Source organism: Parambassis ranga, chromosome 12 (assembly GCF_900634625.1).
Source record: "Parambassis ranga chromosome 12, fParRan2.1, whole genome shotgun sequence".
Classification (NCBI taxonomy): Eukaryota; Metazoa; Chordata; class Actinopteri; family Ambassidae; genus Parambassis; species Parambassis ranga.
In genome coordinates, this window is record NC_041032.1 from 16,014,216 (window position 1) to 16,025,027 (window position 10,812).

The following is a 10,812-nucleotide window of genomic DNA, read 5'->3' on the forward strand; positions in this document are numbered from 1 at the left end:
GGGCTGGAGTCACATGACCCGCGCGGAGCCAGGCTGACCAAATCCAATATGGTGGCCAGCTTGGCAGGTCTACGGTTCTTGTTGATGATATTGTTGTTCTGCGGGATCAGGTACGGCGCCTGCAGCCAGGAAGCTCCGCAGGTTTTGGGGCTGCGCCTGGAGGACCCGGCGGGTCCGGTGTGCATGAAGAATCGGATCATCTCGGCGCCAGAAGGAGCCACGTTTAAGCTCCGTCTCTTCGGGGCCAATCTGAATGGGAGCTGGCCGTGGGTGGCGTTCGCAGGGGCGGTCGGCGATGCGGCTGACCCGTGCGCAGAGGAGTCCAACCGCCAGGAGTCCGACTTCCAGGTGACGGGCGACTTCGATCCGGATGGGAACCACAGCGGGCTGTTGACGGTGGAAGTGCGGCGGAAGAACAGCTCGGGCAGCGGGCAGCGGTTCCACCACCTGTGCGTGCTGAGCGGAGAGAAGTGGGCATCCGCGGGGCCGGACCGGCTGCGGGTGAACACCGACCGGTGTCTGCCCGCGGACTACATCCCGCCGTGGTGCCTGGCCGTGCTGATAGTGCTGCTGCTGCTGGTGTGCGCGGTGCTGAGGACGGTGAACCTGAGCCTGCTGTGGCTGGACCCGGTGGAGCTGTACGTCCTCCACAGCTGCGGCTCCGAGGAGGAGAAGCGAGCCGCCAAACGCCTGGAGCCGATCAGGAGGAGGGGGAACTTCCTGGTGAGTGCGCGGCAGCCGGTGGAGGTGAGACGCGGTTCTGCAGCTCTGACATGTCTGTTTCCCACCTCAGGCCTGCTCTCTGCTCTTCCTGTGCGTGCTGGGCCACTCGGTCCTGGGCGTCCTGCTGTACCAGGCTCTGGGCTCCATCGTGTCCGCCGTCTTCACCAGCGGCCTCCTCATCTTCTTCCTGGCTGAGCTGGCTCCTCACATCGTCTGCTCCGGGTATGGCTTCCAGCTGGCGCCGGCTCTGACCTGGCTGGCCCAGGTTTGCATGGTGCTCACCTGCCCCCTGTCCTGCCCTCTGGGGCTGATCCTGGACCTGGGCCTGCGGAGGGACATCAGCACCTGCGGGATCAGGGAGAGGGCCATGGAGATGATCCGCAGCAGCATCAACGACCCGTACAGGTACCACACACAATATGAAGTTTGTTTCTGACTTCAGAGACTTGGACTAGACCCCCACAAAGTGTCAGACTTCAGACTCAGATGTTGACATGCTGTCTGAACCAGTCCTCTGAAGACTTGAGAACCCGGTTTGGTTTTAAAACTTGAGATATTTTGTGATCTGGACTGGTGTGTTTTATCTTAGACTTGAGACAGAACCTTTGTCTTCTCAGAAAGTTTGACAGGGAGTTGACTTGGACTGTCCTTCTAAGGACATGGACCTGGACTTGTTCTTTGAAGATAATCAGACATCACAAGTTGAGACTTTTTCTCTAAGTTCTTTTAAGACCTAATAAGTAGCCATGGAGACCTGACTTGGACTTAAAGACTTGAGACATTTTAAAATGACTTTAGAGGCTGTAGACTATGTCCTGGTGGGACGTGTCCTCACTGTCCTCTGTGTGTGTGCAGTGAGTTTGTGAAGGAGGAGTTCAGCCGTGGGATGCTGCGCACTAAGACGGTGGAGGACATCCTGACTCCTCTGAAGGACTGCTTCATGCTGGCCAGCTCGGCCATCCTGGACTTCTCCACCATGTCGGAGATCATGCAGAGCGGCTACACCCGGGTGCCCATATACGAGGAGGAGAGGTGGGGGCGGAGGGCGGGGGCTCGTTTGTAACTGCTAAAAAAAAATCAACCAGGGTGTTCGGGTCTAATCTAAGTCCTGACTCCACTTCCAGGTCCAACATCGTGGAGATCCTGTACGTCAAAGACCTGGCTCTGGTGGACCCGGAGGACTGCACCCCCATGACCACCATCACCAAGTTCTACAACCACCCGCTGCACTTCGTCTTCAACGACACCAAGCTGGACGCCATGTTGGAGGAGTTCAAGAAAGGTACGGGAAATACGTACAGGATGAGTTCAGAGTGTGTTCAAAGTCCTAAACTTTATTTAACCTTAGTAACAGATGATAATTGAACAGATGATAATTTCATTTAGCCGGGCCTCTCCTTGACCTTTGACCTTCACGCAGGTAACTCTCACATGGCCATCGTCCAGAAGGTGAACAACGAGGGCGAGGGAGACCCGTTCTACGAGGTGCTGGGCCTGGTCACGCTGGAGGACGTCATCGAGGAGATCATCAAGTCGGAGATCCTGGACGAGTCCGACGGCTACTGTGAGTGTCTGTTAGCACGTTGGCCGCTGTAGCCTGTGTCGTGTCCCTGCTGACGCCTCCGTCTTGTCCTGCAGTGGACAGGAAGGTGAAGCGCCCCCTCGCGTCGCTGGAGATCCCGCTGGAGCCCCGCGGCTCCCACGAGGAGTTCTCTCTCTTCAAGCCCCCTGAAGGAGAACCCAAGATCCGCACCTCCCCGCAGCTCCTGCTGGCCACACATCGCTTCCTGTCCAGAGGTCAGTGTGTGTCTGTGTGTGTGTCTGTGTGTGTGTGTGTGTGGCTCACACATGGATGAATCAGTGATGGTTTAACACAGCACGTGTAATGATTGTTGTGTGTACAGTTTAACACGGACACACAACACAAACGGTCATAAAGTACCTTGACTTGTGACTCAGTGACCACCCTGTGACCTTTGACCCCTGCAGAGGTGGAGCACTTCAGCCCGGCTCGTGTGTCAGAGAAGGTCTTGTTCCACCTGCTCCGTCACCCCAGCGTCAACCAGGAAGTGCACTTTGACCCCAGCAACCGGCTGAGCCCGGCTCACTACCTGTACACCCGCAACCACCCGGTGGACTACTTCATCCTGCTGCTGCAGGTCAGCGCTCGCGCTCGGGCGTGTCTGAGCAGCAGCGAGACGGCTCCACATTCCTGACTCTCCATGAAATGCTGAAGAGTTCAGACACGTTTACTCAAGAATGTTTGTGTGCCGTCAGGGCCGCGTGGAGGTGGAGATCGGGAAGGAGGGGCTGAAGTTTGAAAACGGAGCCTTCACATACTACGGCGTGTCGGCGCTGACGCTGCCCTCTTCAGGTGAGAGCGTGAATATTTTATATGTTTACATAACAGCCTCCATGCGTGGGGATAGAGGTATTTACAGAGCTGTGTGTGTGTGTGTGTGACTCCAGTGCACCAGTCTCCAGTGATGACCCAGCGTCCTCCTCCGCGGGATCCCTTTGAGTCTGCAGACGCCACCAGCCCCTCCAGCTACTGTCCTGACTACACCGTCCGAGCTCTGACAGACCTGCAGCTTATACGGGTGAGTGTGTGCGTGTGTTACAATAACTGGTTTTATAGATAACAAATGTAAACATGTAAATACAAACAACAGTCAGACAACAAGAATGATAAAGAAATGTATGAATTTATTATAGAAGCTTTTAATTAAACACTAAAATGTTTTAAATCAGCCAAATCTGATAAACATAAATGACATCGCCTGGGGCCGAGGGCTAATTGCTAAGCTAGGCAATCAACACTAACCACAGAGAATAACATGAGTTCTGCCTGAGGCTACTGTGATGAGCTAGGCTAATTAGCATTAGCTTGAAAGATGTAAACAAAAAGGAAAGCTGATTTCTCAAGAAATGTATTTAAAGGGGACACAGCTAAGATGAGCTAGCTTCAGTTCTGTTAGCATTTAGAAGAACTAGTGTTGCAGCATTTGAAACTTTAGAAACATGTGGCCTCAAGGTAAAGACCACATGACCTCACAGCGTGCTGAGCTGAGCTAAACAGCTGTTGTGGTGTTCAATAAACATGGAAGCACAACAGTGATAAAATCAAATAAATCACATGACTCACATAAGGGAATGCTAAGCTAGGCTAGTTAGTGTTAGCTCTTCCTTCCAGCTGTGGTGCTCTGGACCAGTGTCAGATGCTTTTAAACATGTGATCAAACCGTCTTAAAGCCGACGACACAAACCAGAATTTTAAACGTTGTGTTTCAGGTGACGCGCCTGCAGTACCTGAACGCCCTCATGGCGTCACGTGTCGGTCAGAGTCCAGATCCTCCAGAGATCAAGATCCTGCCCAACAGTCAGACCAAGCTGCTCAACGACAGAAACACCACGCAGGGTAGGTGTGGCGGCCGCCGCCTCTCGGCTGACGCTCTGCGTTTCCTGTCTGCATTCAGCTGAACTGAATTAACGGTCTCTCTCTTTCTTTTCTCTCCTCGCTGCTCTGGCCGCTCAGAGTTCCCTGTAAACTTTTCATTCTTTGATACCATTGAGAACTACTGTTAGTGTTCGTTTGTTTTTGCATGAGGTAAATACAGCCTGACTGAACACGAACAGCAGCGCTCATTAGATGTGTGTGTGTGTGTGTTCCCTGAATGCATGTCCCTTTGTGTCATGATGTCCCTTTGTGTCATGTTAACCCCCATCCACAAACACTGAGTGATGAACTTTGACCTCTGGCAGCCATACTGGAGGAGCTGTAGGAGAGTTCTGCTTTGCTTCATGGTCCACATTAGTTTTTCTCTCGCTGCATTTATATATTTCGGGTGGTGGTATGCAAATGAGGGGGCGTGGCTTCTGTCCATTCCTGTTCTTTCTGTCCAACAGAAGCTAAGCTAACCTGCTGTGATGGTTTTAGGCTAAAACCAGTTTTCTGCGAACCAGGAAGTAAACATCGGGATGACTTCCATAAAATTCCATTTTTAATCTTTTCAGCAGTAACACCGTGGAGGTCCTATCAGTGTCTGCCAAAATAAAACGGCATGTTTAATTTAACCTTTAACCTGGTCCTTACAAAACCATCACGGCTGGTTAGCATAATGCTACTGTCGCACTAACAGAAGAAAGACCCGCCCCTTCATTTGCATATTATGAATATAAATAAATAAACAGTGAGAGATGAACATGTAAATAAATACATTATTATTCACAATGTATTTATTTATTCATGACTACAGCAGCTTTCCATAACTGTGTCCCTGTGGCTCATGCTAACTCTGCACTAGAACCATAAATCATTATAATTATTATTATTATACTTTGATATAAATGACTTTAGATGAGCTGAAAGTTTTCACTCTGAACACACGCAGCAGCTTCTGTCTCTGAATCTATAGATCAATACTTTATTGATCCCCGAGGGGGATCACAGTGTGTCGTTCATCCCCACCTCCCTCACCTCACAGTGTGTCTGTGTGTGTCTGTCTGTGTGTGTGTCTGTCTGTGTGTCTGTGTCTGTGTGTGTCTCTGTGTGTCTGTGTGTGTGTCTGTGTGTGTGTCTGTCTCTGTGTGTGTGTCTGTGTGTGTGTCTCTGTGTGTGTGTCTGTGTGTGTGTGTGTGTCTGTGTGTGTGTCTCTGTGTGTGTGTGTCTGTGTGTGTGTTCTGTGTGTGTGTTCTGTGTGTGTGTCTCTGTGTGTGTGTGTCTGTGTCTGTGTGTGTGTCTGTCTCTGTGTGTGTGTCTGTCTGTGTGTGTGTCTGTCTGTGTGTGTGTGTGTCTCTGTGTGTGTGTGTGTGTCTGTGTCTGTGTGTGTCTGTCTGTGTGTGTGTGTGTCTCTGTGTGTGTGTGTGTGTCTGTGTCTGTGTGTGTGTCTGTGTGTGTGTGTCTGTGTCTGTGTGTGTGTCTGTTTGTGTGTGTGTGTCTGTGTGTGTGTGTCTGTGTCTCTGTGTGTGTGTGTCTGTCTGTGTGTGTGTGTCTGTGTGTGTGTGTGTCTCTGTGTGTGTGTGTCTGTGTCTGTCTGTCTGTGTGTGTCTGTCTGTCTGTCTGTGTGTGTGTCTGTGTGTGTGTCTGTGTGTGTCTGTCTGTGTGTGTGTCTCTGTGTGTCTGTGTGTGTGTCTGTGTCTGTCTGTCTGTGTGTGTCTGTGTGTGTGTCTGTGTGTGTGTCTGTGTGATAACCTGACCCGTCACTCACCCAGCTCTTCTCTCATTGGTCAGGTTCCACCAGCGGCAGTAGAGCCCAGGAGAGCTGCACAGAAGAGGAGGCTCATGGGTAGTGCAGTCCGCGCCCCCACTGTAAGAAACAAAGAGACAACTGCTTTAAACCAAGTATAGATTTTTGTTTTTGTTTTTATGGATAAGTAATCTATGGCTGGAACGTAGTTATCGGACACGACTGGAGTGAGAGTGATGCTGTTTGTAGATGTGCTGCTCTCACTGTCGCCTCCGTTCCTTCATGTGCTGAAACCATCTGATGATGTTTTATACACTTTGAAGTGTGTGTGAGTGTGTAGAGGCGGGAAACATGTGTGAACCCTTAACGCCTGATCATAAAGTAAATATGCAAAGCTAGTAACACAACAATACTAATAATAATAATGAAGCAATCTGTTCTAAATCATTTGTTTAGAAGTGTAACTGGAGACGTCTGCTGCGGGTTCACTTCCTGTTTCCTGTGTGTGAAATCACCCACGACACTGTATCACCACCACCATCGTCGCCGTGTCACCACCGTCACACACGGTTACAGGGTACTACAGTGTGTAACGGTGTGTGTAGTGACCGGCAGGTGTACACTACATTACGTGATGCGTTGTGGGATACAGTGTATGAGTGTGTGGGGCCTTTATTCCAGGTTTAAACTCGTTGCATTGCCATTTCTCACTTTTTGCCTGTCGGGGTGCCAAAGCTACAGTGTGTACATAAAAAAGTGTGAGTGTGTCTGTGTCTCTATGTCTGTCTGTGTGTGTGGAAGCATCCGTCCCGTTTGAGACACTAAATCAAAACACTTCAGATATACACATGTACACTGTGCATCCAAGTATTATACAGCATGTGTCAATGTATCACTGCTGTCACACACAGACCTGTGTGTGTGTGTAGTTGTGGCGATACACTTTTTTTTTTTACAGCTTATTTTTTCCCAACTGGGGGAACACACACACACACACACACACGCTGGTATTCTCATATGTAAAAGTCTTTGCTACATGCTGTTTAGCATCTAAACACCCTTTAACACTGAGCGATGAGCGATCCGGGGCCAGGTTTCATGTCACTGGACTGTGGGTTGTGTGGTCGACACATATTTAGACGCTGACAAAATTCAGGTAAATAATTTAGACTGAATTTAACCCGTGTGACATTTTAACAATCATTCTATTCGACTGAAGTCAGAGCGTGACCTGCGACACAGTCTCAGCTGACAGGAAGTGAGGATCTGTGGTCCTCACAGAGCAGGATCCAGTCTCACTCATTCACAGTGAGCACTGCAGCTGAGCGTGTGGTCCAGCAGAGGGCGCTCTGAGCTAAACGTTTCAGTACTAAAGCACCTTGTTTGTCTTCACATATGAGTTGTGTTAACATTTCTGCTCTGTGTGTGTAAAATACAGCAGCAACGGCCTCTGAATGACCCTCCTGCCTTTTCATAAGGAGATTTGCCAAAATGTGCATTTTTTGGGGGGGGGGGTTAGAAAAATGGCCATTTTTAAAAATTTTAATCATTTATACTAAAAAAAGGTGGGAAATGGCACGCAAGCTTCAAACACTGAAACTATCTCACAAATCATCAAGAATCAATGGTAATTATTATTTTTACCTGAATTATTTCAGCATTTGTCTGACTGGAAGGTAACAGAGTGTTGGACACACTGTGGCCTGCAGATAAAGCATGTGAGGAGCAGCAGCAGGTTCTCCAGAGGCCGAGCTGTGTGTTTAAATTCCACGTGTTATCGAGCGTGTTGGCAGATTCCAGGAGATTCTTCTTTTTGATTCCGAGTACATATTTTTCAGCTCTTTACTTTGTTGTAATAAGTTCATTTTTTATGGTATCGGAGGACTGAATGTAAAAAGATAATCAGAACTTTGTGCTCCTTTAACTAACGGAGGGAGAGGTTTGGACAGCCGTGTGTTAATATGTGACTGCTTAGATTCTACTTCCAGGTCGTAGTTTTAGTTCAACACTGTTACCACAGGAGAACTGTACAGCTTAATCAACTCCTCTTCCTGTCCAGGTTACATTTATATCGTACTTCCTGTTAGAGTTTTTTTTATTGTTTCGTTTCGTTGATGTTTTTCAGGAATGCTCTTTGCTGCATTTAGACTCCATCACATTTAACACACTGTCGATAATTTCTTAGGAAATAAACTGAATCCTGAACTTTTTCTGTCTTTTCTGTTCATAAGTGTGAATGATAATGAATTTACAGCAGAGTACACAGTTGTGCACATTTAAGTGTTTTTAATGTAACTTTCAGAGAAGTTTGATCCTTTCAAGAGTGATGTTATGATTTCATTTATATATATATATATTTATATATTTATTTTATATTGATATATATATTTTAACATTGAAATTTTGCGGAAACGAAGCACAATCAGCCTTTACACTGCGACTTCCCCTGACCTTAAATTCACCTCTTAATGATTTTTACAGACGGTTTATTGTTCTCTGAGGAGGTTTCACATCCTGTTTACATCATTCAGATCCTCTGATACAGCAACGTGTTGAAACTCAGGCTGATTTAACAATAATCCAGTAAAATATCTGCTGCAGCTTTGAAGGATTATTTATTGTGATTTTTTTTAAATGCTAATTTTCAATGGGAGTCTATGGGAGTTTAGTGCCAATTTAACTTCACAGCTCTCCACAGTCCTGCAGTCAATATTCATGAAACTCACTGTGGAGAAAGAGAAGACCTCCCTCACCTAAGATCCAGTGAAATATCTGCTGCAGCTTTGAAGGATTATTTATTGTGATTATATTAAAATGCTAATTTTCAATAGGAGTCTATGGGAGTTTAGTGCCAATGTTACTTCACATTTCTCCACAGTCCTGCAGCAGATGTTCAGTAGATGTTCATGAAACTCACTGTGGAGAAAGAGAAGACCTTCTTTAACTAGGACCCAGTGAAATATCTGCTGCAGCTTTGAAGGATTATTTATTGTGATTTTATTAAAAATGCTAATTTTATAGGAGTTTAGTGCCAATGTTACTTCACATTTCTCCACAGTCCTGCAGTCAATGTTCATGAAACTCACTGTGGAGAAAGAGAAGACCTCCCTCAACTAAGATCCAGTGAAATATCTGCTGCAGCTTTGAAGGATTATTTATTGTGATTTTATTAAAAATGCTAATTTTCAATAGGAGTCTATGGGAGTTTAGTGCCAATGTTACTTCACATTTCTCCACAGTCCTGCAGCAGGTGTTCAGTAGATGTTCATGAAACTCACTGTGGAGATAGAGAAGACCTTCTAGAACAATAATCCAGTGACATATCTGCTGCAGCTTTGAAGGATTAATTATAGTGATTTTTTTAAAAATGCTAATTTTATGGGAGTTTAGTGCCAATTTAACTTCACAGCTCTCCACAGTCCTGCAGCAGATGTTCATGAAACTCACTGTGGAGATAAAGAAGACTGACTGGAACAATAATCCAGTGACATATCTGCTGCAGCTTTGAAGGACTATTTATTGTGATTTTTTTTTAAAATGCTAATTTTCAATTGGAGTCTATGGGAGTTTAGTGCCAATGTTACTTCACATTTCTCCACAGTCCTGCAGCAGATGTTCAGTAGATGTTCATAAAACTCACTATGGAGATAAAGACCTTCTTTAACTATGATCCAGTGAAATATCTGCTGCAGCTTTGAAGGACTATTTATTGTGATTTTTTTTTAAAATGCTAATTTTCAATGGGAGTCTATGGCAGTTTAGTGCCAATGTTACTTCACAGCTCTCCACAGTCCTGCAGCAGATGTTCAGTAGATGTTCATGAAACTCACTGTGGAGATAGAGAAGACCTTCTGGAACAATAATCCAGTGACATATCTGCTGCAGCTTTAAAGGATTATTTATTGTGATTTTTTTTTTAAATGCTAATTTTCAATTGGAGTCTACGGGAGTTTAGTGCCAATGTTACTTCACATTTCTCCACAGTCCTGCAGCAGATGTTCAGTAGATGTTCATAAAACTCACTGTGGAGAAAGAGAAGACCTTCTTTAACTATGATCCAGTGAAATTTCTGCTGCAGCTTTGAAGGATTATTTATTGTGATTTTTAAAAAAATGCTAATTGTATGGGAGTTTAGTGCCAATTTAACTTCACAGTTCTCCACAATCCTGCAGTAAATTTTCATGAAACTCACTGTGGAGATAAAGAAGACCTTCTTTAACTATGATCCAGTGAAATATCTGCTGCAGCTTTGAAGGATTATTTATTGTGATTTTTTAAAAAATGCTAATTTTCAATGAGAGTCTATGGGAGTTTAGTGCATTAACCCTAACTATGCTATGGTTAGATAGATAGAATATACTTTATTAATCCAATTGGGAAGTTCCCTCTGGGAAATTTGGTTAGCATCTCTACGCTATGAGGTGTAGAGCCTCAAGTGAGACATTTCTGCCTTTTTCCAACTCTAACTCTAATCCTAGTATTAAACCGAACCCTAATAATTATCTTATCCTATCTTTTTGTAACGTCTATTTAAAGTTTATTCTGGATTTTACTGAAAGCCAGTGAAGAGAAGGTAAATCGGGAAAGATATAACCCATCTTTCTTGTTCCTGTCAGACCTGTGGCTGCTGCATTCTGGATCAGCTGCAGCCTGTTTTCAGAGTAATGTGGACATCCTGACAGTAATGAATGACAGCAGCCCAGTCTAGAAGTGACGAGTCTTTCAGCATTAAATGAAATAAAAACATGTGTGAAGTCTTTTTCTGACTTACTGCTGCGTCCAGCCGTCACTCCTCACCTCCTGCCTTCAAGGACAGCAGCATCACTGTGGACAACCAGTCTGTGAAAACAACACAAAAACATTTCAAAATGTGACAGTCAACTGTTCAGTTTCTATGTACATA

General features: G+C 45.8%; 1 protein-coding gene and 1 long non-coding RNA gene across 2 annotated transcripts in view; one reads left to right on the forward strand and one right to left on the reverse strand.

The window, feature by feature from the left end:
* Window positions 1-13: 13 nt before the first annotated feature.
* On the forward strand, window positions 14-8,119 carry cnnm3 (cyclin and CBS domain divalent metal cation transport mediator 3). The gene is made up of 11 exons (XM_028417870.1): window positions 14-723; window positions 794-1,128; window positions 1,579-1,755; window positions 1,848-2,005; window positions 2,144-2,287; window positions 2,362-2,520; window positions 2,713-2,882; window positions 3,001-3,097; window positions 3,193-3,323; window positions 4,015-4,141; window positions 5,954-8,119. The coding sequence occupies exons 1-11, from the start codon at window positions 49-51 to the stop codon at window positions 6,010-6,012; spliced, it is 2,232 nt and encodes a 743-aa protein (XP_028273671.1). The 5' UTR covers window positions 14-48; the 3' UTR covers window positions 6,013-8,119.
* LOC114443644 (uncharacterized) overlaps window positions 5,802-10,812 on the reverse strand; it is a 14,053-nt gene continuing 9,042 nt past the window's right edge. Inside the window, exons 2-3 of the long non-coding RNA XR_003671459.1 lie at window positions 10,681-10,748; window positions 5,802-6,029 (exon numbers count right to left, since the gene is read on the reverse strand). This is a non-coding gene — a long non-coding RNA (uncharacterized LOC114443644). The remainder of the gene's footprint in view (window positions 6,030-10,680; window positions 10,749-10,812) is intronic.

Excerpts from the sequence above, each read along its gene's own strand:
- cnnm3 (XM_028417870.1), top strand. The coding sequence starts at position 49 with ATGGTGGCCAGCTTGGCAGGTCTACGGTTCTTGTTGATGATATTGTTG. Across the intron at positions 2,883-3,000 it reads ACTTCATCCTGCTGCTGCAG|GGCCGCGTGGAGGTGGAGAT; the intron begins GTCAGCGCTCGC and ends GTGTGCCGTCAG. Across the intron at positions 3,098-3,192 it reads GCTGACGCTGCCCTCTTCAG|TGCACCAGTCTCCAGTGATG; the intron begins GTGAGAGCGTGA and ends GTGTGACTCCAG.